The following is a 27,750-nucleotide window of genomic DNA, read 5'->3' as shown; positions in this document are numbered from 1 at the left end:
TTAATAAAAAATTAACTTTTCAAATAGTCAAGTTATTCTTTACGTTTCTGTGCCTAGTGTTTTTCTTTGTTTGACAAAACAAAATTTTAAAAATTATTAAAATATTTTGAAATAAATAAAATATAAATTAATAATTCTTTTCTTTTTTTATAATAACTCTATTGTATTAGATATTAGGGAGTATTTTTTACTATGTACATTGTAAGTTTACTCGTTTTACGTTAGAAAAAAATGTTGGCATATAATGATGATACCTACACATATTTTTTGCATATTTCGGTAAAAATGTTTGGTTGTAAATGCGCATCTTTCCTTAATTTTTTGTCGATCTGTAATTATTAGGTTATCATCTTAAACATTTCTGCTTTTAGCTGTCCCGTATAATACAAACATCATTGTAATCTTCTGCCATATTTTCTTCCATGCTATCATGCATTTCTAAGTCAAGTATAATCAAAATTTAAATATTTTTATTTACCAAAGAAACATAATTAAAATTAGATATTTTATATAATATCTAGATATATATTTTTATAGATTTATAACCAGTTTATAAATGATCTACAATTTTTGGTTCTATTATTTAATAACATAAATATCCAGTTAAACGCATTCGTCACACGAGAGGATTTATTTTAAATAATACTGTATAAATCCATACACTCATTATTAACAAAATAATATAAACATCAATTAATCAACAAATTAACAGAACAAATTATACACAGGAACATGCAGTGGAAGTGCATAATTTTGTCCAATCGCAGAAACAAACACAAAATATTATTTCTTATTTTTTAAAATACACAGTACCAAGTGCCAATTAAAAATAATTATAAGGTGGGGACTGGTTGCCAATTTGCACATTGTAAAATTTTGTACATACACGTGACACCGTCCATTCACAGCGCGCTTTACAGCGTGGAGGGGATAGTGGGAGGAGCCGAGATTTCCTACACTCCGACTGTACGCAACAGTTCCCAAAACATCTGAACTTCAGTTCCGTTGAGAGCGTTAAAGAGTGCAGTCGTGTCAGCTTTCTCTCGAATAGCCACTCGCGCGGTGGTGTAAAGTATCTGTGATGATTTAACGATTCGAATAAGACGATTTTCGTAGTTAGAAAAATTATAGACATTACGATGATTTGGTTAATATTTAGTGGTTTGTTTGTGACAGTTTTCGCTAAAAGTTTATCAACTGTGGATACCCCACCAAGAGGTTGTGAATGGCAGATGCAACTCATTGATGTCAATGTAAGTGGAGAAGAACCTGTGCTTTATTGTCAAATTAGGACTATCAATAGTGTCGAATTTTTAATTAGGAACTTAACTCAAGCTGAATCAGATCGTGTATCCGTATTAATGTTAGAGTGCAACGACGTTTTGTTTTTCGAAAGTTCTTTAGAGACCGCTCGACAAGGCAATTTTTTATCCTCTCTGAAACAACTTAGAGATCTTAGAGTAGAAAACTGCAAAATACGAAACATACCAGCTGGAGCTTTTTCACAACTCAGACACCTGAAAAAACTTTCTTTGAGATCACACAACTCAGAATGGTCTGCTATGAACTTAGAACTACATCCTGAGAGTTTTCGAGGACTTTCAGATGTAAGAAGCTTAGATTTAGCTGATAATAACATTTGGAGCACTCCAGAAGAATTATTTTGTCCGTTATTTAACTTGAAACACCTCAATCTAACTAAAAACAAACTTCAAAACGCGTCAGCTTTAGGATTTTCCGACTGGGGCAACGGACCATTAGCTCCAGGGAAAGCATGTGTTAGCGGCTTAGAAATTCTGGATTTATCTCACAACGACATCATATCCTTGTCAGACAATGGCTTTTCGGCTTTGCGATCTTTGGAAGAACTTCATTTAGAAAATAACGCTATATCTACTCTGGGCGACCGAGCTTTTGTGGGCCTCACGGCTCTAAACTCCTTGAATTTGTCAAGTAACTGCCTTGTTGCTTTACCACCAGAACTATTTCAAAGCTCGAGAGAGTTAAGACATCTTTATTTACACAACAACTCGCTAAGTGTCCTAGCTCCGGGGCTTTTGGAAGGACTTGACCAACTTCAGGTCCTCGATTTATCAGATAACGAACTCACAAGTCATTGGGTTAAAAGAGACACTTTTGCAGGCCTGGTAAGATTAGTCGTATTAAATTTAGCGAGCAACCAATTAACCAAAATCGACACAACTTTGTTTAGAGATTTATATACGTTGCAAATTTTGAATCTAGAACACAATAGCATCAATTCCATTCAAGACGGTGCTTTTACAGAGTTGAAGAATTTGCATGGTCTCATACTGAGCCATAATCGTTTAGTTCGCATTGAAAACTACCATTTTTCCGGTATGTACGCTTTAAACCAACTCTTGTTAGATTCGAATGAAATAGAACACATTCATCCTAAAGCTTTTGAAAACGTGACGAATCTTCAGGACTTGGGTTTGAACGGAAACATTCTCGGTACAGTGCCGCCCGGTATAGGACAGTTACGCTTCTTAAGAACGCTAGATTTAGGTAAGAACCATATCAAATCAGTGACTAATGCCTCTTTCGAAGGACTGGAGATGCTGTATGGCCTGAGATTAGTCGACAACCACATCGTGAACATTTCTCGAGATGCGTTTTCTACACTGCCGTCGTTACAGGTACTGAATTTAGCTTCTAATAAAATAAAATACGTCGAACAGAGTGCTTTTTCAAGTAATCCAACACTTAAAGCCATTCGTTTAGATTCCAACGAACTCACTGACATAAGTGGTGTATTTACGAATTTAAAAACTCTCGTTTGGTTGAATGTTTCATCGAATAAACTACTCTGGTTCGATTTTAGCCATTTACCTGTCAGTTTAGAGTGGCTGGACATGCACGACAACCAAGTTCCCGAGCTAGCGAATTATTACGACGTTAGAAACAACTTAAAAATCAAAATGTTGGATGCTAGTTACAACTTAATAACAGAAGTTAAGGGAAATTCTGTGCCTGACAGTGTAGAGACTCTCTTTTTAAACAACAATAAGATCACGAAAGTACATGCAAACACGTTCAACGAGAAAAAAGCTTTGGAAAAAGTGGTTTTGTACGGAAACGAAATAAAATTTCTCGATTTGGCAGCGCTGAGCCTCAGTCCTGTTACTAACGAGAAAGATTTGCCGCAGTTTTATATCGGCGACAATCCTTTTTATTGCGATTGTAAGATGGAATGGCTTCTAAGAATCAATCATCTCAGTAATTTAAGACAGTACCCTCAAGTATTGGATTTGGATTCTGTGACTTGCGAGCTCGCCCACTCCAGAGGCGCGCCTCCTCAACCGCTACTAAGTTTAAAACCATCAAACTTTTTGTGTCCGTATGACGCACATTGCTTTCCCGTGTGCCATTGTTGTGATTTCGATGCTTGTGATTGTGAAATGACTTGTCCTGATAGGTGTACCTGCTATCACGACCACACGTGGACTTCGAACGTCGTCGATTGTAGCAACGCGGGGTATAACAACGTCCCCGAAAAAATTCCGATGGACGCTACTGAGATCTACCTGGACGGTAACGACCTAGGCGAGCTAGGTAGTCACGTTTTCATCGGAAAGAAAAAACTCGAAGTTTTGTTTTTAAATAACAGTAACGTGAAGGCTTTACACAATAGGACTTTTAACGGGGCGAATTCTTTAAAAATCCTTCACATGGAAAATAATAAACTGGAGGAATTGCGCGGTTTCGAATTCGATCAATTGGAAAATATCAACGAGCTTTACTTAGACCACAACGAGATTAGTTACGTCAATAATAATACGTTTAAGAACATGCATAATCTTGAAGTTCTTAAGTTGGACGAGAATAAGATCGTGGATTTTGTCCCGTGGAAGTTGCCTGATTCTGAAGCGAGCGTTTCCAATCCACGTGTTACTCTCGACGGCAACAAGTGGTCCTGCGATTGCAATACTCTCAACCGGCTCGTGGCCTGGATTCGGGAGACAGGTGGCAATCCCGCGAAAATGTTCTGTGCGGATATGGACAACTCTGAAACCGTCGCCGACGTGATTCACCGCTGCGAGGACATGGATAATGCCATCGCGACTTCAGTTATTCAGCGCGAAGTGATAAAAAGTCACCAACTCTTCGGGGGTGGCAGCTATGTACCTCTTTTAGCCGCCACTCTCGTGGCTGTTATCGTGGTGTGTTTGCTGGTCGCGATTATGTTTGTTTTTCGGCAAGAAGTTAGACTTTGGGCCCATTCGAAGTATGGTGTGAGGATTTTTCAAGATGTGAATGCGGGGTTGGATGGAGGAGACGACAGGGATAGGCTGTATGACTGCTATATGGTGTATAGCCACAAAGACGAGGATATGGCTGCGAGAGTGATTGCGCCTGAGCTGGAGCAACTGGGACACACGTTGTGTTTGCATTACAGGTAAGAGAATTTTATAAAAAAATACATTGTTCAATAAATTTTAAAGACCTTTACAATTAGTCAATTGGCAAATTTCTTAGATATTTGGATAATTTTTCAAATATTACGAAATTTTATCAAAATATTTATATTTTCATTTATTTATTTATATAAAAATCTCGACAACTACAGGTATTTTTACACACATACTTTTTATATATTTTTTTATTGATTCTTCATTGAAAAAATTAATTTCTTTTTATTAAACGTATGTAATAGTTATTTATGATATAAGTATTAAAAGTACACGTTTAAGGCACGCATGTGAAAGTTTGCAATTCACATGAGTGCCTTAAAAATGTACTTTTTAACACGCATGTCATACAATATTTTTTCTACAAACGTAATTATTACAGGACAATATCTACAAAAACTTTTACTTGAACTTGACTGACATTACATTTTTATATTTTTATGACATTACATCAAAATTGCCTATACGGTCAATACGAACTCCAGTGCCTTAAAAATTTTAAAGCACTAGTGCCTTAAAGTAGCATTTTTAACGCTCGTATAGAGTGCTAAAAATTGCATTTTTTAACACGGTTGTAGAAAAAAGATTTTATTTCGTTTGCTCTAAAATATCAAATAAATAATACAGTACCTATATACCTAGAATATTTTTTGTAGAGAATATTTTTTCAATGAAATCTAAAATGAAAATTTTTATGTTTTTTATGCTTTTGTTTTTTTAAATTGAATCTATTTATACCTAGATATGTCTATATACGTATTACTCATCTTATATTTTAAGGTCAATAATCTCATCAGTATCATTTAACTCAAAATGTCGTATATTATAAAAATGACTTTGTTCAAATAAAGATACAAACCTCTACAAACAGTCAATTGGCAGATTTCTTAGATTCTTCGATAATTCTTCAATTGCACAAATATTTAGTACACTTTTTATGAATTTTTTCTAGAATTTTTTATATTAAAAAATTCATTTCTATTTATATACTTAAAAGATTTTGCTTAAAAGCAGTGGACTATTTGTGGACCTCATTTTTTAAATGGTATATAAAATGATAATTTTTACACTTTATGAGATTTTGTTATTTTTTAAATTGAATCTATATTGATATTTTTATTTGTATAAGTATTATATCAAAACTACAATTTGATATTTTTATATATTGGTAATCTTTTAACGTGGGAATATTTGCATCCTTTATTGTACTTTTGATTTTTCCAATTATTATCACATTTAATACCTATTATTATTAATATTATCTACCTATATAAAATTTTTCTTTTTCTTAATGGTTTAGGTACAACTATTAGTGGCACGCATTGCACAAAATATAATGATATAATTAGGCTCATTATAATCAATATCCATTATTAAATTTTTCAAAGGGTTTTATTTCGATTTTTTTTTTCGACTTAGAGCTTCAGCTTTCTATTATTAACTTTTCATGAATTAAATCTGGAATTATTAATTAAATAATTATTTTTTAATTAGATACTCATATGAATCTGCAACTTTTCTTTTGTTTTGTGTCATGTCATACTGTACCGATCTCTACTTTTTTCGGCCAATTTATTTGTGTTATCATAGTGATCTTTTTGCAGTTGTTTTCTTAATTCAAATTTTATTTCTCGGCTATCTTATTTTTAAATCTCTTTTTTCTTACTATTGATAAACAAATTCTGAGGGTAGAGAATAAAATACTCGAAAAAATAATACGAGAGACAACAGTCGATACTTGACGATGAACAATATTGAATAACAATGTGCAATACTAGAGCGTTTGCAGATGATGTTGACATAATCGCAAGGTAAAGATGAGAAACGGTAGATACATACATTCAATCAAATAGAACTATGTAGCTGCGCAAGATAAATTGTTCCAAAATTTTTACATGCAAGTAAAAATAAAGCAGCTACAAAATCTAACAATAGGAGAATACAACATTGAGACGGTAAAAATTTTACATATTACATACCTACTTAGGGTCTCTAGTTACTTCTGATAACAACGTTACAGAGAAAGTGACGAGTCAAATATTCATTGTCAATAAACAACGTTACCTTAACTTAATTTGAGAAACTAAGATTAGAAAAAGTCACCAGAAATATTGTTTTGAAGCAATTTCTTTGTGACATTTATGTAATTTATTATTCTAATTGAGAAATGAGCCACAATTTAACTTAAAAAATGATTTTATTGACTTTTCGACTTTCACCTAAGACGTCGTTATCAAAATACAAAATATTAATTTATTAAAAAATTAACATTTTTGTTTAATTTATTAATATTTTATATGTATTTGTATCTTGAAACGTCAATAAAATCATCAATCAAAGTAAATTGTGGCTTATTTCCCAATAATTAGAATAGTGCCTAAGTCACAAGAATACCAAATTACCAAATATACAAAACCTTAATAAGCAAAAGCATTGTACCCAGATAGTTACAGTTCAGAAACCTGGACACTCTCTAAAAAGTGAAAAAATATTTTAAGCCAGCCTTGGAAGGAAAATATTGCAACACAATAATATACAAAGTCACAAAAGAAAATAACACCTTTAAAAATAAAACGTACCTATTGAAAAAAAAAAATATCGAAACAGATCAGAATGGATAAGAATCCTGAACAGGCCAAAGCCCAAAAAGGGTTATCGAGCCAGTGATGATGATGATTTTTTTCTCTTTCTACACTTATTTTTAAAATTACATTTTTCACTTGTTGAGTATGATTGCAAGGATCAAAATGATTGTATAATCGCATTAATACAGGGTGTTTCATTGGGAAAGTAACATACGTTAACTGTAGAAAGAGGACACTTAGGCGGTCTCAAAAATACCATACTTAATGGGTCTTACTTCATTAATAACAAAAATACTGGGTGTTTTATCTATTTCGCCATTTTCTTATTTGGTTCATAACCTTTTAACCACACTGTATATTTATTTTATATTTGGCTCGCAAATATTATTTAAAATGACCAATCAATTAATTTATTTACAATTATAAAAATCCAGGGCCGGATTAAAAAATATTGGAAAATGCTCCGACCCAAAAAAACACCCTGTACATTAATTTTTTTTAAATGGATTTTGCATTTAAAAATGGGATGAAAAACAAATTTATTGGTATACTTTGAATTTTCGTCAAAATGATTTTTCTGTTAAAATTTTGAATTTGAATTCTGAAATTATGTGAATTGCGAGAGCTTGAAGTAAAAATATTAAAATGTGACTTAACTTTAATTAATATCATTATTTAATCTAAATTGGTAAAATGTTAACAACATTTCAATGTTTTTTTATGGCGACAAATATTGACCTTTAATTAATGAATAAATAATAAAGAGTCCACAAAAAATAAATACCTTAATTTAACGAACTATCTTAAAAATTAAAAAAAAAAACAGAAATTTTTTTCCAAAAAATAACTTGTCAAAACTATAGTAATGGTTAAAAATGGCCACCACCCTGTGGAATACAAAGGCTTGCCCTTTTTGTTTTTTTTTGTCTGACTGACTTCCTAATCTCGTCAGGTTTATTCTTCATTTCTTGGAAGGAGTCTCGAATCCGGTCAAGAAGTTCATCCCTACTATTTATTTTCTCTTTATAAACTTTGGATTTTAGATATCCAAACGTTATTTTTTAGCAATTTTTTTCCTGTTTTTTTTATTTTTAAGATAGTTTGTTGATTACAGTTATGTATTTTTTGTGGAATTTTTATTATTTATTCATTATAAGGTGAATATTTGTTTTGAATTATTTGTCGCCATAGTAATAAAATACTAAAATGTTAACATTTTACCAATTTAGAATAAATAATGGTATTAATTAAAATTAAATTTTTTTTTACTTCGAGCTCTCGCAATTCACATAATTTCAACTCCAAATTTTACCCGAAAAATCATTTTGCCGAAAATTCAAAGTATACCACTAAATTTAGTTTTTCATCTACTTTTCAAATGAAAAATCCATTTTAAAAAAATTTAATGCACATGGTGTTTTTTTGGGTCGGAACATTTTTCCAATTTTTTTTTAATCCGGCCCTGAATTTTTATAACTGTAAATAAATTAAATTATTGGACACCTTAAAAAATATCCGGTGTTAAATATAAAATACATATTATACAGTGTGGTTAACAAGTTTTAAGTCGTATTTCAATATTTTTATACTTCGAGCTTTCGCAATTCACATAATTTCAGAATTCAAACTCAAAATTTGACCAGAAAAATCATTTTGCCGAAAATTCAAAGTATACCAGTAAGTTTAGTTTTTCATTATATTTTCAAACGCAAAATCTATTTAAAAAAATTTAATGTACAGGGTATTGTTTTTGGGTCGGAACATTTTTCCAATATTTTTTAGTCCGGACCTGGACTTTTTACAATTTTAAATGAATTAATTGATTGTACACCTTAAATAATATTTGCGTGCCAAATGTAAAATAAATGTACAGTGTGGTTAAAAAGTTATGAACCAAATAAGAAAATGGCAAAATAGATAAAACACCCAGTATTTTTGTTATAAATGACGTAAGACCCATTAAGTATGGTATTTTTGAGACCGCCTATGTGTCCTGTGTGAGATAACGTATGTTACTTTCCCAATGAAACACCCTGTTTAATCAAGTTGATAAGGTATCAAAACGCACATAAGTGATTTAAGAAGAGAACATAATATCAAGCGAACATAGAAAATGGAAAGCAAGCAAGACTCCACTGATATTGAAAAAAGACAGATAAAAACTTATCAAGCTATAAAGGCATCACATATTGCATAAAAGGTGTAGTGGTATCAACAGATGCAACCGAATCGTTATCTGTATTTAACCCTTAAACGCCCAACCTTTTTTAGGTTCCATGTACGCCCAAGGATGGGTAAAAAATGTTCACCTCGAAAATAGCTAATATATTTATTGAGAGTTGTTGAAAATGGATTGAACTTACGAATCTTATGCTTAATAAACACAGCATCTTCTAAAATATTAATATAAACAATTTACAAACCTTACAACAAAATTACAATGTACATCAAAATTAACATACCAGTAATTCAGATTTGTCGATTTTCTCCATGTTCTTTCTTTCAGCCTCCTCATTGGCGGATAATTATGTAGATTATGTAATTATACATCGATAATTATATGGATTATCTTCCTACCAACGAGAAATTATATAGAAACCTTTAGTAACAAGTTTTGCCAAGGGTGTACTTTTTATGCCCATCCATATTTAACTTAAGATGCTGCTTTTATTTTCAAAAATATTGCTAGAACCAAATTAACATTCGATAATGGGCTGTCTTTTTAACAATAAATAATTTTTAAAAAAAATTTAAACACGTAATAAATATGTTACAAGGGAATACGCATTAGGTGGACATTTTTTACCCACCCTTGGGCGTTTAAGGGTTAAGGAAGAAACTAAAGATCACAGAAGTCACAACATCTACAAAAAATCTGCTACTAAATCTAAAGCTAACTAACAACGAAAGTAGAAGCCATGCTTCCTCAGCTTTTCCCTTTTCAAGGGTCGCTGCTACTTGCTCTTCTTCGCCAATCATTTCTGTCCATAATGTCTTCTTCAATTAAACCTTTCTCTCTCGAGTCCTCTACCAAACAGTACTTTCGTCTTCTCTTCGGTTTTCTTCTACTTCTCTTTCCACCAACTTCTCATTTCTACGTCTAACGTGATCAAACCCAGGCTCTTTCCCCCTTTCAGCTTAATTTACCCATGGCTTGATTGAGCATTCTCCTCTATCCCATCTTATCCATTGCTTTCATCCTTCAATTTGTGTCGTTGAGTCCTTTTTGATCATTTTCTACGTCCATTTTACACCTTGGTATGGGTCGACCTCTTCTCTTGACGTCCTCATATTGTATTGTATTTATATATAAAGCGACTATTTCTATATTTCTATTTCTATATTTCTTCTGTTCATGGCTATATTGATCCCTTTTTCCCAAGACTTTTTTGGTCTTCCTTTTTTCCTTCTTCTTTTTGGGATCCACCTCCAGGTTTTAATCGGTAATCTCTCATCATTCATTCTTCTCATGTGTCCGTACCAGGATGTTTCTCTATCGTATCCGTTAATGTTGTTTCCACCTTTATCATTTCTTTTATTCTATCGGTTCTTACATGATCGTGTAATGGTAATCTTCAGCATCTTCGCCAAAAATTGTTCTCTACTGCGTTTATTCGGTTCTGCATTTTCTTATTGATTGTCCAGATTTCTGAGCCATATGTAACTGTACTTTCAATAAACGTTTTATATAGTTGTTTTTTTGTACTTTCTCGTATATCTTTACTCCATAGTAATGAGTTTATCTGACTTGTGATGGCTCTTTCTCTAATTAATTTTTGTTGTATGTCTGTTTCGTCGTTTCCATCTTTCGTCAATGTAACTCCCAGGTATCTATATTCTTTAGTGTTTTTTATTATTTTTCCTTCTAAGTCTAGGTCTTCGCCTGTGCAGCCTATTGTCATATATTCTGTTTTGTTTGTATTTATTTCCAGACCTCAATCTTCATACTTCTCTATCAGTTTTCGAACCATATAAGCAGCGTCCTCTGTATCCTCCGCTAGAACCACCTGATCGTCAGCAAATAACAAAGTAGTCAGATTACCCTCTTCTATTTGTACTCCCATTTTCTTACATTTTCTGAACCATTTCTTCAGAGCCGTGTTTATATAAATTTTGAAGAGGGTAGGGGACAGGCAGCATCCCTGTCTTAGACCCTTGTTAACCTGAAAGTATTCTGAGTGTCCATCTCCCGTTTTTATAATAATATAACTACTGTTTCCTTGGTAAAAACTTTTCTCCGCATTAATGTACTGTGGGTGTACATTGTTCTCTATTAGAGATTCCCAAAGTCTATTTACCAGTACACTGTCATAGGCTTTCCTCAAATCTATAAATACTAGATGTAGCTGACTCCCATATGCTAGTGATTTTTCAATTAATTGTTTTATACAAAACAGGTTATCAATACACGATCTTCTTGCTCTAAAACCACTCTGCTCCTCCCATTCCTCATATTGATTTTCTATTATATCTCGTAGTATTCTGCCATACAGTCTACCTGCGGAAGCTATAACACTGAGTCCTCTGTAGTTTGTGCAGTCATGTTTACTTACTTTCTTGTGTATGGAGCTTATGCTTGCAGTTTTCCATTCGGATGGTATCTTTTCTGCATTCAGGCATTTATGAAATATTATCGTCAAGTTTTCCAATACTACATCCGGGGAAAATTTAAAGAGTTCCACAGGTATACATCCGGGCCCAGGAGCTTTATTGTTTTTCATTTTCGATAATGCTTGTTTTACTTCCTTCAGTGTAAATGGATCACAGTTATTCTGAGTCATTTGGAAGTCGTAATTAACATTCTTAAATTTCTCTCTTTTCTCAGGTAGTAAGTCTGCATAATAGTTTTTCCACGTTTCTTGTCCAATTGGGTCTATCGTTACTTTTTCGTTTCTATTAGTTTTGAGGGTTCTTACAGTTTTCCAGGCTTCTCTAGATTTTGAGCTCCCTAATAATCTGTTGATGGCATTTTCTGTCCCAGAATTCGTTTTTTGTTTTTGGTACTGGCTTCTTGACCATATAGCAGTATCTTTTGTACATTTGTCTGTCTTCTAGGTCTTGTGAGGCTTGCCATTTATTATAAAGTTCTTTCTTTTGTTTTATAAGATCCTCTAGTTTCTCGTTTCACCAGTAGTTTTTCCGTGTTTCCACTAATGATTTTCCTACAGCCTCATTTGTCGCTTCGTTTAGATACATTTTGTATTGTATTTACTATTTTAAATCAGTTGTCAATAATAAAAAAAAACAAAAGATACCTAAATATACAAATTTAAAATCAATGCTACTATTTTACCATCAACTGATCATTCTACCCATCTAACTACTCTTTCGTGTTCGTTATTGGTGCATTTTAAAATCCCATCTAGTCTAATAATACAAAATCAATTACTTGTGTTCTCGAGCATACACTTTGAGAAATTCCAATACGAAACGTGAACGATTCTCCACATAAGAGTATTATAATTTTCCCGCAGATCATATCTGCCATTGGAGAACATGACATCCTTACGTATTGTTCTTATGTATAATAGTCGTGTTCTTAAAAAGGAGATAAGACCTTTATATATTTAAGGATGCTATACAACTATTATCTCCATCTCGTACACTCTCGTTGCGGTAATAGGATATTTTTGACAGTATCTCTGTCGGTATGAATGGCAAACTTGTGCTGTTTCTGCATACAATTGCACCGTTTTGCAAAAAACAATGGTGTACGTTTGAGAGAGCCATTGTTATTTACCTTATTTGAAAATTATTAGGCAAAAACGGCATACAAAAAGCAATAAATCTGTTTGTATATACCTAAATTATTTAAAATATGCCAATAATCATATTATAGAATATAATATTTGCTATTACTGTTACTGCTATTATAGACCAGTAAGGATCTGCGAAAAAACGTCTATTTCTGGATGTGAGGGGTGGCATTCGGATTTTTGCAGATAAAGTTAGGTGACACCTTCAGTAATAATAATTGACTTATGCTCCTTCTCAAATATGCCCGGAACATTAATAAAAAAATTAAAATATTTAAAAATTTCAAAAAACATCGATTTTTTTCTGCTTTCTTTGCTTATAACTTTAAAACGATTCGTTTTGGAACAAAGTCGTAGAGAAATAAAATAAAGATAATTGAATTTTGTATGATATACGACTGGTAAAAAAAATGTCTTAGTTATTACCTTTTCTGCAATATAGCAATAAATACAAAATAAGAGGGCAAAATAAGTCTGTTGTTATTCAATATATTTTAAAAACTTTGGTGGCACTTAGAACCCTTAGTAATTCGCTTAGGAAATTCTTTGTAACATACTTAAATCGTGTACCAAATTTCATTAAAATCGACCTAATAAATTTTGCATAATAAATTTGCAATCTACATGTTTTTAAAAAAGTTCAAATTTTTTAAAATCTTTCTGAACAAAAAGTAGACCGTTTAGAAGTTGGCTAATTTTTTTACATATAAAGAGGTGCTCTACCTATCTAAGGCACTTTGCAGAATTAAAATCGGATTATTTAAGGGGCCTCAGCAATGTTTTAAATTTATAAACAATTTTTTGGCTTATAAACAAATAGCTTTGTTTAATAATAAAAAAATTAATTTTTAGCAATGCAAATAATTAAAACCGGTATAATTTGACTAAAATTTGAAATGCTGTCAGCAGAATTGCAATTTTTTTTTTAACCAAACGTTATTCGCGTTCAAAAATTGCAATTTCTCGATTTTTTGAAAGTTACACCGCGTTTATCTCGAAAACTATGCATCCTACGAAAAAACTTATAAGAACATTTTTTGCTTAGAATTACCCAAGAAATACAAAAAAATGTTTTATTTTGCGAAAAATCGATGTTATGTAATTCCTCAAGTTCTTTGTTTATAACAATCTTATCGACATCCGGATCAACTGTTACCCAAAAAATTCGTCTTCTACGGGTCAAAATACATAAAAAAACTTGGGTAAGTCCATCTAAATAAAGGAGCCCGTAGCACCCCCTCCTGGCCACAGACTAATTTGTTTATAAGCCAAAAAATTGTTTATAACTTTAAAACATTGCTGAGGCTGCTTATATAATCCGATTTCAATTCTGTAAAGTGCATTAGATAGGTGGTGTTCTTCTTTATATGTAAAAAAAATTGACAAATCTTTGTATGTTCTAGTTTTTTTTGTTGTGCAAGATTTTAAAAAACTTTCAATTTTTTAAAAAAAGTTTAGATTGCAAAATTATTATGCAAAATCTAGTAAGTCAATTTTAATGAAATTTGGTGTACGGTTTTAGCACATTACAAAAATTTTCTAAGCGAATTAGGAAGTTTCCAAGTGTAACCTAAGTGATGGAAAATCATTGAATAAGGACAGGCTTGTTTTGCCCCCTTTTTTATATTTATTGCTATTTTGAAGCAAGGGTGATAAATTACGACATTTTTAACCAATTGCATCTGATAGAAAATTTAATTATCTTTGTTTTATTCCTATACGACTTTGTTCTTAAATGAATAGTTTTTGAGTTATAAGCAAAAAAGTAGAAAAAAAAAACGAAATTTTTTGAAATTTTTAAATATTTTATTTTTTTTTATTACTGTTCCGGGCATATTTGAGAAGGAGCATAAATCAATTACTATTAACAAAGGTATCACCTAACTTTATCCGCAAAAATCTGAATGCCACCTCTTACATCCACCTAAAAACAGATCCTTACTGGTCTATTACTATTTGAATGCATTTGAAATGCAATATTCAGATATTAGTCCAGTCATCAACAAGCAGAATTCTGATGAGAACCTCAATTTTGGGACCGCAAAAGGGATCAAAAAGTTTGTTTACCACTTCTAGGTACGACGTAAAAAAAATTCAAACCAAAAAGGTAGCTATAATTTTGAGCAATCAGTTTTGCCTCTCCTGGCAACCTTTTTATAATTTTGTTGTTTCTAATGATTTTTCTGTTTTTTTAAACACTTTTTCACTGCACGAATGCTTTGTTTGTTCTCTTAATATGTTTATTAAACTTTGTTAAATATTGTAATGTTAAGGTATTTTAGGTATTGTTTTCTTTCTTTAGTTACAAGATTTTAAAGAAATTTGAAAATGATAATGCTTTTTCTCACTTTTTTCTGACTTTATCTGCTCTTCTCCAGATTCATATCATTATTTTGTGCAAAATTGATTCAAAAGCTTTTTTCGTAGCCGTCATCTCATCTTCTTCCCTTCTTCTTATAAAAGAAGTCTTTGGCCCGGCTTTCATCTGGTAGCCAATCGTCAATCTCACCAGACTACCGAATCAACTCGGTCTTCTTGATCTAACAATACCATTTTCTTCCGATCTCGTCTAATTGTTATCTCCTACTACAGCATATTGATATTCAAAATCTAATACATTCCTTGCTAAAACAATATCTACTTATCATTGTTTTTGTCAGTCTCTAGTTGTTTGTTTTCTATTGAGTACTGTCCCATTTCCACATATTTTGTTTTCTGATCATTAATAACCAGTCCATAATGGTTTGTCTTCTCGAGTGGTTTAAATGCCGTCATCGATTCCTTTTTAGTTCTTGCAATTAGTAGGTACTACGTTGTTGGTAAACGCAAACACCTGCTAATCAAAAACAACTCGTCTTATATCAAAATGTTCCACTCATACTACCTTTTATCCCTACTGTTGTATCAGTCTTCGTTAATGTCATTCTGACCAATCTCATTATCTTTTCTGGAATTACAACCGCTATCAGGATTTGGTAGAGATGTATTTTTATTACCGAATGCTAAATTTGTAAATGGGATCACTCACAAGAAACAAAATGTAGAATAGAGAAGGCTAGGAGTGCATTCAATAACATGACCAAACTCCTTTAAAAGCCACAGCCTTAATCTGGAGATAAAATTAAGGCTCTTACGATGTTATAACTTTTCAATAGTCTACTACGGAGTTGAATCGTGGACATTCACTGAAGCGATGGAGAAAAAACTTGAATCCTTCGAGATATCCAATTTTAAGGATATCATGGACGGACAAGATAACTAACGAGACCGTATATTACGAAGAATGGGGAAAGAAAGAGAGATGATGTACACTATTAAAAGCAGAAAGTTATAATATCTCTTACACATAATGAGAGACGGCACTAAATACAGATTACTGAAGGTAATCTTTTAAGGCAAAGTATTTAGAAAACGAGTAATTGGGAGAAGAAGAATTCTTCTTCTTGTAGATCCCTCTCCTATCGGAGGTTGGCTATCATCATAGCTACCCGTACCCTATTGGCGGCGGCTCTGAAAAGATCTACCGAGCTGCAACTATACCACTCTCTTAAGTTTCTCAGCGAGGAAATTCTTCTTCTACCTACGGATCTTTCCCCTTAATTTTGCCCTGAATTATGAGCCGTAATATCTCATATTTTGCACCTCTAGTAATGTGACCCAAATATTCCAGCTTTCTTGTTTTGATGTCCTTTATCACCTCGCAATCCTTTCGTAGCCTCCTTAGCACGTCTGCATTCGTAATTCGTTGGATCCATGGTATTTTCAAAATCCTTTTATAGCACCACATCTCAAATGCTTCTAACTTCTTTGTGTTGTCTACTTTCAGTGTCCAGCTTTCCATTCCATACAACAAAGTCAAGAACACGTAGCATCTTAATGCTCTTATTCTCAGCTCCAGAGGAAGGTCTCGATTAACAAACCAAAAAAAGAAGAAGAATGTCATGGTTAAAGACCCTGAGGAAATGGTTCTCCACAACAACAACCAATCCATTTAAAGCATTAGTTAATAAAAATAGCCAGAATGATCGTCAATATTCGAACCATCCTAATTCTTTGCTCCAACTTTATATCAATCTCTCATGCAGAGCACTCTTTGTATTTAGTTCAAATTTGCTATAGCATTCTAGCCTTTTCTATTTTGATTTTGATTTTCTGGAAATAATCGGTTGTGAAGTTAATTATTGCTCCAAGATATGCAAATTTGGTTTTCTTGACGTTCACTGTTAAACCGTACATTTTCCATGAACGCATATTGTAAGGTGGCTCTTTTTTATATTGGAAGGCTCTTCTTTTACCTTTATTCCAGCTGTTACACCCTCAAGCGATTTTCTTACAACCAGTATTATATGATAATTGGTTACGTGGGAAAATTAGACTACATTGGAAAAATATGCAGAAGATAGGATAACAGAAGAATAATAATAAACAATACTATTAATAAAGATATAATGGTAGGGGAGCCCAAGTGGGGATTTTTGCAGTAACTCGAGTGCGTCAGATTATCATATGGGGAGAACCCTGGTACCCTGTAGATTGTAGATGTACCTCTACCATATATTGGCTCCAAACACAGGGGAGGCCGAAAAAAAATCTATCCTTAGAAAAACTCGATATCGTCAGATTAAGATAAGGTAAGTTAAGTACATGCAAAACAGTGTATATTTCAAAAATCTGACGATTGGGGCGTATGGAAATGGGTGACACAAGAAATTTCACAAGAAAAAATTTTTTTCAAGTTTCACAAGAAAAAAGCGAATATTTCGCAAAATGAACGATAGATCTAAAAACTAAAAAATACGTGCTGAATATTTTTCAAAAATCTATCGAATGATACCGAACACGACTGCCCACGGAGAGGGGTGGGGGTTAATTTAAAATTTTAAATACGAATCCCACGATATTTCGCGAAATGAACATCAGATCGAAAAACTAAAAAATACACTTATTCAATATGTTTGAAAAATCTATCGAATGACACCAAACACGACCCCCCACGGATGTGGGGGGGGGGTTACTTTAAAATTTTAAATAGGAGCCCCCATTTTTTATTGCAGATTCGCATTCCTTACTTAAAAATAAGTAACTTTTATTTGAAACATTTTTTCGAATTATGGATAGATGGCGCTATAATCGGAAAAAACGATTGTTGGAAATGGAAAATTAAATTAAAAATGGAAAGTCCCCACTAAAATGGAAAACTTTACTTAACTTTTTTTGGTTTTAGAACTTACTCTTCACAACCCAATAGGTTCCCAAAGCGCTCGAGTGACTGCACATTTGGCATACTTTCCTCCCCTACTATAAAAAAAATGATGGATACTAACTGACTCCTGAATACTAAAGCCTGAAATACTGAAAAAAAAAGCCAACTGATATAGATCAGAATAGAAAATGTTCGCAAAATAAAAGCAGTAATATACCCACACTCTGCCTTCCACTACGATATTAGCAACGTTCTTTACTTATTTTCTGAATATAAACGGGAATTGTCATATATATCCGCTACACTAGGTCGCCATATGTATATTTTTCTGTTTTTCTGAAAAATTACCAAACATGCCACGCTAAAAACATTTCGAATTGTTATTCCTAGTTTGCATGCGGCCTAATCCGTACGGAAATATTGGTGAAATTATCTGAGCTGGGCCATTTTTTAGGGGTTGTTGAATACATTATGAGGGTATAATACAGCATGCGAACTCCCAGGATTAATACTCAGTCTACATTTTTAAACCCTACGCTTTAAATATGAGTCACGATCGTTTACCTCAGCTGTCACCACCAGCGTGCTGGAGGAATCGGCTAGGGGTGTTGCCTAATCAGGCGTTATTAGAAAAAAATTAATTAAAAGTTCAATCATTAAGAGCAAACTAAGATAACTGAAGTAATGCTTAGCAATCTTGTTTTATAAATGAATATTTCCTTTGGAAAACAGAGGCAGAACAAATGGACAAACGAGTTAGAAGACATATTTATATTTGGAATGTGAAGACCATAAAGAATGTCAAGTAAAAACAACTGCAAAAGAAATGGAAGATGTGGATGAATACGAATGGATAATCTGAAACACTTTCTGGAAGAAAAAAAAAACAAGAACTTCTATTTATTCATCACCAAAATGGAATACCTAATGGAAAAATAAAGAAATCAAGAAGCACACAAGGAAATTTTTCTTTCTTTTCTTTTCTTTTCTTTTTGGTTAAATTTTTTTTAGTTAGTATTTTCAATCATGTTGCTTTTAAAATACTACAGTGAGAATATTTACGAAAATAATCCTGTCTTCTTCTTCAGGTTTCATCTTCTATCCAAAGTTGGAAATTATCCCATCATGGCTATGTAGACCCTGTTGACTGCCGCTCAAAATAGTTCTGCACTTACTGCATTCACACCATTCCCTTAAGTTCTTAAGCCAGGATGTCTTAAGTTCTTAAGCCAGGATGCCTGGATCGTTCCTTCTTCCATATTTTGCTTTCCTCGAATTTTGCCTTGCATAATAAGTTGTAATAATGACCATTTTTGCGCTCTCATCAGATGTCCTACTATTATTTCGTTTTTTTATAATTAATATTATTTCCGCTTCATTTCCTATCTTTCTAGTTACTTCCACGTTTGACCTTCTTTGAATCCATAATATTTATAGGATTCTTCTTAATGTTGTTCTGAAGCTATTTCCTTGTGGTATTTTTGAAATAAACTATTCTAAATCGGAAATAAGCCACAATTTAACTAAAAAATGATTTTATTAATGTTTCGACGCGACGTCCAAATCGGGGTTCGTTGTCAAAATACAAAATATTGATAAATTAAGCACAAATGTTGTTGCTTAGTAAAAAATTGTTCTAATAATTTAATTTAATCTGACTCATTTATATCGGCAATTCAGATACATATGATACATTTTAAAGTATAAGACTTTAAAATGATATTGCCAATATTTATGAGTTGCGTTCCTGGGACGACTTTACTGAAAGATAGTTCATTCGATTACATGAAATCAATCAATAGGATTCTTCTGTAACAACAAAATTGAAAGGCGGCCAACTTATTCAGATACACTTGTTTTAGTGTCCATGCTTCCAAGCCATAAAGAAGATTAGATAAGTGTCCATATTCTGACTTGTCCATCTTCTGACTTCCATATTAAATTTTTATGTTTTTTAAATCATTGTCGTTATCCGTGATGATTACTGTATCGTCTGCAAAACGTAAGTTATTCAAAATCTCTCCATTGATAGATCTGCCTTCTGTTGATTCTGAGAGTGCTTCTTTAAATACCGCTTCACTGTAGACATTGCAGAGTAATGGGGACAGTACGAAACCCTGGCTGACTCCTCTCTGTATATTAATATCTCGGTTGTTCTGGTTGTCAACTCTTTGGCAGTTTGATTCCAATATAGAGTCGATATAATTTTCATATCACGACTGCCAATATTTTTGTTTTTAAATATACCTACAAGCTTTTTATGTCGAACACTATCAAATGCAAAAATACTCTCAAGACCAGCAAAAATAAGAGTATATAAGACAATAATTCGTCCCACAATAACGTATGGAAGCGAAACCTGGACTCTGAATCAGTGGGAAACAACAAAATTACTGGTACTTGAAAGAAAGATACTGCGGACTATCTATGGGCCTTGCAGAGAAGAGACAACAGGAGAATGGAGAAGAAGACACAATGATGAACTCCAGACAATATACGGAGATGAAAACATAGTACGCTACATTAAATCAAACAGAATACGATGGGCGGGTCACGTACTAAAATTAAGTGACGAAAGACTTCTAAACGCCACATTCTGGGAAAGGCCCGTTGGAAAAAGGTCAGTTGGTCGCCCAAGAAAGAGATGGAAGGACGCAGTAGCCAGCGATCTACGCAAAATGGGAGTACAGCAATGGGAAATAGCTGCTCAGGACCGACATCAATGGAGGGAAATAGTAAACGCGGCCAAGACTCACATAGAGTTGTAGAGCCAAATGATGATGATGACTATCAAATGCCTTGTCAAAGTCTACAAAACACAAGTAAATGTCCTCTGATACATGTCCATGCATCTCTGAGCCAGCACATTCAAGCCAAATAGCATCTCTTGTGTCCATACCATTTCTAAAGCCAAATTTGTTGTCACTTATTTTATATTTAAGAGTTTAAACAATTCTGCCGTGTATTATTTCCAAAAATGTTTTGGGTGCGACTTTTTAAAGCTATTGTTCTGTGACCTGGGCAGGATTGTGGCAGTCTGATATATTGGATTAAAGAGTTTAAGCACTACGTCGATAACATCTTCATCAATGAGTTTTAATAATTCGATGGGGACATCATCTGGTCAAGTAGCTTTACTCTCTTTTGTGTGTTTGATGGCATAGACCACTTCTTCTTGTAATATTGGTGGTCCGGTATCGTCTGTGGTTTCTAATGACAGGTCTTCTCTTTCATCATTAACCCGATGTTGAATGTAATTTTGTCCACTAACACAATCTCACCTTCACAACAGTAAGAATATCCCCTTTATCATTATTAAGGATATTCGTTCTTGTGCTTTTTTTAGAACCTGTCATTTGTTTGATTTTTTTTTTTGTGTAAATTAAAGCAATGATACTTTTTTATCTCGATCTTTTAATAACCCTGTATAGAACACCAACTTACAACCGATTTTTTTATAGGATTTGTATCATTCTTCAGGCAAGTACTGAAAATGATTGATATATAATAAAAATTAATGAGCTACCTGAATAGAATTTTATCGTATTGTTGGTTTCTGGTGACGCAGGTATCGCTTTCCTTATTAGCCATTTATCTGAAGAATGCGAAGTATTTAAGAACGGATGAATAACAATAACAACTGTTTCATGCATTGTATTGTTAGACTGTAACAGGAACTCTATTATTAGGCTATTGATTATGTTCAAAATAAGAGAGCTAAAAGGAACTACAACGTTAACGGGATTTTATTGTCTCATATGGTCAATGGACCTCTATATTTGAAAAAACCGCGGAGTGCTACCTTTTAAATGAGTGCGTTTTTGAGAAAGGGGTGAATTAGTCCCTAGGCGCACGGTGAATTAAGGTGAGTTCCATTCACTTTTGGTACAAACACTTCTGCAGGAAAATTGGTTCAGGATAAATTTACTATCGAAATATCAGATTTTAAAGTCAATGGTATTTTTTTTACAAAAATACATCCAAAAGAAAAGCAAGAAAAAAACACGAAAGAACGAAATTTTGTTTTTTGCCCCATAATATTTTTCCACGGCGATATAGGTATAGGCATTGCTTCAGCGAAAAATAACTTCCATCCTTCCTCTTTAAAATGGCGTTTGGTAAAAGTCTCTAGGATTTATATTTTCCGAATTAGGATTTTTCAAAGTATGCCGCTCACAGAATTTTTCAGCCATTTTCTCCATTATTTCCCAAACATTTTATCGTAACTTTTTTCTACGCATCTCTAGGTATATGCAATGGTACATTTAGTAGAAAGAGAAGTCAATTACCTATAAAATGGTCTACTGTGTAAGGCCGTACGACTATTTTTAAGCAAGTTATGCTTTTTCAAGATTTTATACTTTTAATGATTTTTGATATTTCTTATGATTATTTTTTAAATTTCTCATTATGACTCTTTTTCTTGTACATTTAGGTATATACATTTTGGAATAAAAAAGCTTATTTTCTTTACTTTAAAATGGTGTATTGAAATCACCTCTAGGACTATTTTTAAATAAGATATCCGTAGGATATCCAAGGGTATCCGTAATTTGAGAAAAATTTTAAAATTTTTAATTTTTTTCAATAAGAAGAATATAATTGCATATTGTAACATAATTTTTAATTCCAAATAACTTTTCTTAATAACACTTTTCGATATTGTGAAATATAAAGGTACTTTACTCTTGAGCGAAATTCATATTTTTTAACATACCTCGTACACTATTGATAAAATTTTATGTCTGATGATTACATCTTAGGTTTTAGACTATGCAGAGCATTTTATAAAGAATAATTTTTTTCATAAAGTTAATAATAAAAATTTTTCCATATGGTTCCAACTTAGTGGGACCTATTGCATGCGTATATGTCAAACTTTGAAAAAGCATATCTTGTTTAAAAATAGACCCAGAGGTGATTGCAATACACCATTTTTTAAGTAAAGATAATAAGCTTTCCTTTTTATTGCACAATGTATATACCTAAATACACAATCAAAATTTATAATGAGAAATTTAAAAATAATCGTAAAATATATCAAAAATCGTTAAAGGTATAAAATTTTGAAAATCCATATCTTACTTAAAAATAGTCATACAGCCTTCTATGATAGACCGTTTTAAAGGTAATTGACTTTTCTTCGTAGTTAATGTAACATTGAATATACCTAAAGCTGCGTAAAAAAAGTTACAGAACAATGTTTGCGAAGTAACAAGGAAAATGGCCCAAAATTGTTGTGAGTGGCGAAATTTGAAAAATCATATTTTGGAAACTATAAATCATACAGACTTACACCAAACGTCATTTTAAAGAGAAAGGATGGAAGTTTTTTTTCTGTGAAGCAATGCCTATACCTATATCGCCGTGGAAAAAAGTTATAGGGCAAGAAACAAAAATGCTACCTTTTGTGTTTTTTTCTTGCTTTTCTTTTGAATATAATTTTGTAAAAAAAAATATTTTTGACTTTAAAATGTGATATTTCGATAGTAAATTTAACCTGGAAAATTTTGCCTGTAGAGGTGTTTGTACCAAACGTGCATAGAACTCACCCTAATTCGCCCTGTGCCTAGGGACTAATTCACCCCTTTCTTAAAAACGCACCCCTGTAAATGGTAGCACTCCGCGGTTTTTTCATATTTAGAGATCCATTGATTATATGAAATAATAAAACCCCGTTAACGTTGTAGTTCCTTTCTAAAATACATAATCAATAGCCTATATACTACGGCCTTATTAATAATAAATAATAATAATAAGATGCAAACAAGAGTTTTCAATAATTTTATTGTTACACATTTTTTGAGGATATATTTATTCATGTTAATTTTAAGACTAATATAAAATGAATTTAGTGCATAATCATTATTAATTAAATTTATTTTATTTCAGAGACCTCCATTTGATGGGTGGCGCCTCATACCTCGCAGACGCCATGGTGGGTGCAGCTGACGCTTCCAGAAGAGTAGTCTTCGTAGTATCGCCTCTGCTTATCTGCAACGAATGGTCCAGACCAGAATTTAGAGCCGCTTTACAAACAGCTCTCAGAACGACCTATCGCCAAAAACTCATCTGCATCCTCAGCGGCGACCCCCTGGAACCCATGGATCCTGAACTGAGAGCTCTTCTAAGAGCTTGCACGGTGACCAGATGGGGAGAGCGCCGTTTCTGGGAGAAATTAAGATACGCAATGCCTGACGTTATCAACAACTCCACCGCCAGGAGAAACAAGAAGCCTCCAGAGATCAGGTGTAAGCCTCCCACTCGCTACACTCCAGCTCCCACAGCCCATGACTCTTGGTGCAAGTACCAACCCATGCCGGGAGTCCACGCTGTTGCTTTAACCCCGACTCCAACCCAAAGTACTTACGTGTCTGGCGAGTCTGCGCGGAGTACCGAGGATGAAGCGGGTTCTAGTTCTAGTAGTCAACACTATGGTTCCGAGCAACTGAACCATAGCTATGTGTCAATTGATGGGCGGCCTCCTCAGTACAGTCAGTACCCGCCCTGCAGGAACGAAGTACCACACCATGTCTATTCAACGATTCCGGACGCTCCGTCCCAGACCAGGACGTACTTTGTTTAATTTGAGAGATAGATAATATTTCAATTATTGGGTTTGTCGGATTGGGATTGCCAAGGTCGTTAAATTATAACATAAAGCTTGATTTTTTTTCATATCTACATTATATATCACAATATTCACTTTTTGATTGAGAATTTAGAAGTCAGTTATTCTCATAAAGCATTTTAAGAATTACAGGCGGATAATTTGGGTATGTGAAATGAATTTCGACTCGATTCAAGTTCTCTGTTTAACCCAGGTCTGACAATACCAAAAGGTACCGTTAGAAAAATATTCCAATTTACGGTTCAGAGAACCCGTATGAATCGAGTCTGTGTACTCTAATACAGAGTATTGCATGGTACCTAACGGTACCTTTTGGTATTGTCATACCTGGGTTCAACAGAGAACTTGAATCGAGTCGAAATTCATTTCACTTATTCCCCGTTAGAGGGCGTTCTATCCATACTGCGATATAAATAGTTTTAATTTATATCGAGAAACTACGGTCGTGTTGGTGTAAATTTGTCTTCCTCAAAGCCTCCTTGACAACAGGTAGACCTAGAAATAGTACTATCGTAGGATGGAGGGAGACAGATTTAAATCAAAACGAAACCGTGGATTTTCTTATTTTGGATAATTTTTGGATATTCTTTTAATTTGTGCAGTACATATCTATACCTGTAAATTTTCAACAGGAAATTATAATACTTATACAAATATACATAGTCGAAGCATCATAGTATACTTACAGATTCTGTACCTACTTATTATTTTTGGATAGCCTCTTCCTCGTTCCAGTTGTTGAGTTGACCATACATCTTGACTTTCAAAGGAGTCATCTAGCATCTTCGATTTTCCTATAGTGACATAATATATATCTATATGCATATATGTGTATTCCAGGAAAGCCTTATATCCATTATGGAGCTTCTATTATTACACTTATCCATTTTTATCTGATCGAATTGTAAAAAGGCCTATCTGATAGTTAAGGCGTCAGAGAACAATTATTATGCTTCTTCTTCTTGCGATTAAAGTAGAAGTCAGCAAATCGTCCAGTATTTCTCCTGTTTCATCTTCTTAATGTGCCTGCCTATCCATGACGAATGTTGACGATCATCATGGCAAACTTTATCTTACCCGTAGCAGTACGAAAAGTAGATGTTGTCGTGAACCAGCTTCTGAGGTTTTATTAACCAGCATGAACTTCTTCTTCCTGGACCTCGCTTTCTAAATATTTTTCTTTGCAGAATGGCTTGCGGGACGGCATAGCTGGATTCATTTTGCATAATGCGCCCGAAGATTTGATGGTGGTCAGTACCTCTCAATTCTTCTTCATTCTTCTGATGACCTCATTTGTGACCCGTTCAGTCCATGGGATTTTAAATATATTTTATTATTACTCTACAATTGAAGACCACATCTTCGGTAGATTCTTCCTCATTCTCGCAGAATGTCTATGTTGCTCTCTATTCTTCTCTTCTTTAGATGCCGTATTCAGACTTTGGCCGTCATGACGTTTACAATTTTATGAAACCATTTTTTATAGACTGCTGTGCGCAATAATTCTTCTACTGTGGAACCACACTATTGCCTATTATCCAATATTATGCAGCCATGGAAGTTTCATTAGAACAATACATTTTTTCCCTCCATCTTTCCTAGTATAAGGCAACGTAGATGGTATTTTGGGTATTTTAATTATATGGTCAAAGTATTCAGTTTTTCTCCTCTTTGTCTAAATCTTTTGTCTATGATGTTGCTTTGTCTATTTTGCCCATTTTACAGAAATTATATCTGAGTGGCAGTCTTAAATAATAACACATGTTATTTCAGTTTTTCGAAGTTCCAAAAGTATTGGTGCATACAGAGCAACTTATCTGTAGTGTGTCATGATTGGTTAAAAATATGGCTTTGACAACCTTTTATAATGGGATCATCTTAGGTTTCTAACATAATATTGTATCAGAAACTCTTATATAAGGTTCAAGAAGCCTTATTGGTTTAAGGGTAGCATTTTTTCTATTAGATAGTAAAACAGGTATTGTTTTGATAGGATTTACTGAAGGTTTAAAATAAGAAGAACTCTGTAGCTCTAGGTTTAACCTTGTTCTTGTAATTTAATGAAGTTTCTAAATATTAGTGGTTTTTAAAAACACTAATCTAAAGAGTATAATTCATAATTCATCTATAATAAGAGTATAAATCTAAAGAATAATAATTCATGTTGTGTTTTTCATTATCATTTAAACGAATATAGAAATGGCAAATACAAGAATAACTAATATACCCGTACCAACTATCTAAGAGACTCAATTATTATTCAGCGCAGCGGGGTGCTATTGTGTGAGGTGTGAAATGAGATAAACAAGGAATCATTTCAGAAAACAGATAGATCCCTTGTTTATGGATTTCCATACCTCAAACAAAAGCACCCTGCTGAGCTGAATATTAATGAGTCTTATAGATAGGTGGTACTACTTTACGTACTTTTTTTACGATTGCTCTAGTAACGGGACAGTTACTTTTGCCACATCGTTCCAATGAACTCGAATAGTTTTATTTAAAATACGCACTATTGAGTTATGTTTAACGACCTTTTCACATTTTCTGATCTACTATGACAACCCGAATTTAATAAGGCTGTTTTAAACTTCATCTATATTGCGTGAATTTCTGATTCTATATATTCTATATATAGCATTTTCTGATAATATTAGGAATGAAATTACTATGTAATATAGTAAATTATTGTGTATATTTTGTAAATATTTTGACAAAGGTTATATTTATTTGTAATGTAAATTTTTAATAGTACTAAATTGTTGAGACAAGGTAAAGAGTATCAAAAAAACTTTCCGTTTATATAGACGTTTTTAATTTTAAAAATTGTGATGAAAGAATTTTTAAATATTTTTGTTCTTTGTGGCGCAAAATATCTAAAAATTTTCATAAAGATATAGTTACTTTTCTAACAGAGAAGACGATTCTTTAACTATGGTAAATTTTTAGTTAGTTAATTAGTTACTTGAATAATATTTTTAGTTCAGAGAAATAAGGAAAAAAATATCCTGTTGGTGACACAACCCCCTCCAGTCCGAAACCAAATTTTTTGAGTAGGTACTGTGGACATCTATAATAATAACCTATACGTTTCCTGCAACCGATTTTAGTGATATACATATTTATAAACAAATGAAGATCA

At 33.0% G+C, this 27,750-nt stretch overlaps 1 protein-coding gene across 1 annotated transcript; it reads left to right on the top strand.

The window, feature by feature from the left end:
- The first annotated feature begins 1,017 nt into the window (after positions 1-1,017).
- On the top strand, positions 1,018-27,089 carry LOC114335714 (toll-like receptor Tollo). Its single transcript, XM_028285998.2, has 2 exons — positions 1,018-4,420; positions 23,870-27,089. The coding sequence occupies exons 1-2, from the start codon at positions 1,140-1,142 to the stop codon at positions 24,561-24,563; spliced, it is 3,975 nt and encodes a 1,324-aa protein (XP_028141799.1). The 5' UTR covers positions 1,018-1,139; the 3' UTR covers positions 24,564-27,089.
- Positions 27,090-27,750: the final 661 nt, after the last annotated feature.

The sequence above is a fragment of the Diabrotica virgifera genome, chromosome 2, assembly GCF_917563875.1.
Source record: "Diabrotica virgifera virgifera chromosome 2, PGI_DIABVI_V3a".
Taxonomy (NCBI): Eukaryota; Metazoa; Arthropoda; class Insecta; order Coleoptera; family Chrysomelidae; genus Diabrotica; species Diabrotica virgifera.
Note: the sequence above shows the minus strand (reverse complement) of the source record. Positions and strands in the feature narration are given on the sequence as shown.

Coding starts and splice junctions, on each gene's coding strand:
- LOC114335714 (XM_028285998.2), top strand. CDS start 1,140: ATGATTTGGTTAATATTTAGTGGTTTGTTTGTGACAGTTTTCGCTAAA. Junction 4,421..23,869: donor ACGTTGTGTTTGCATTACAG/GTAAGAGAATTT, acceptor ATTTTATTTCAG/AGACCTCCATTTGATGGGTG.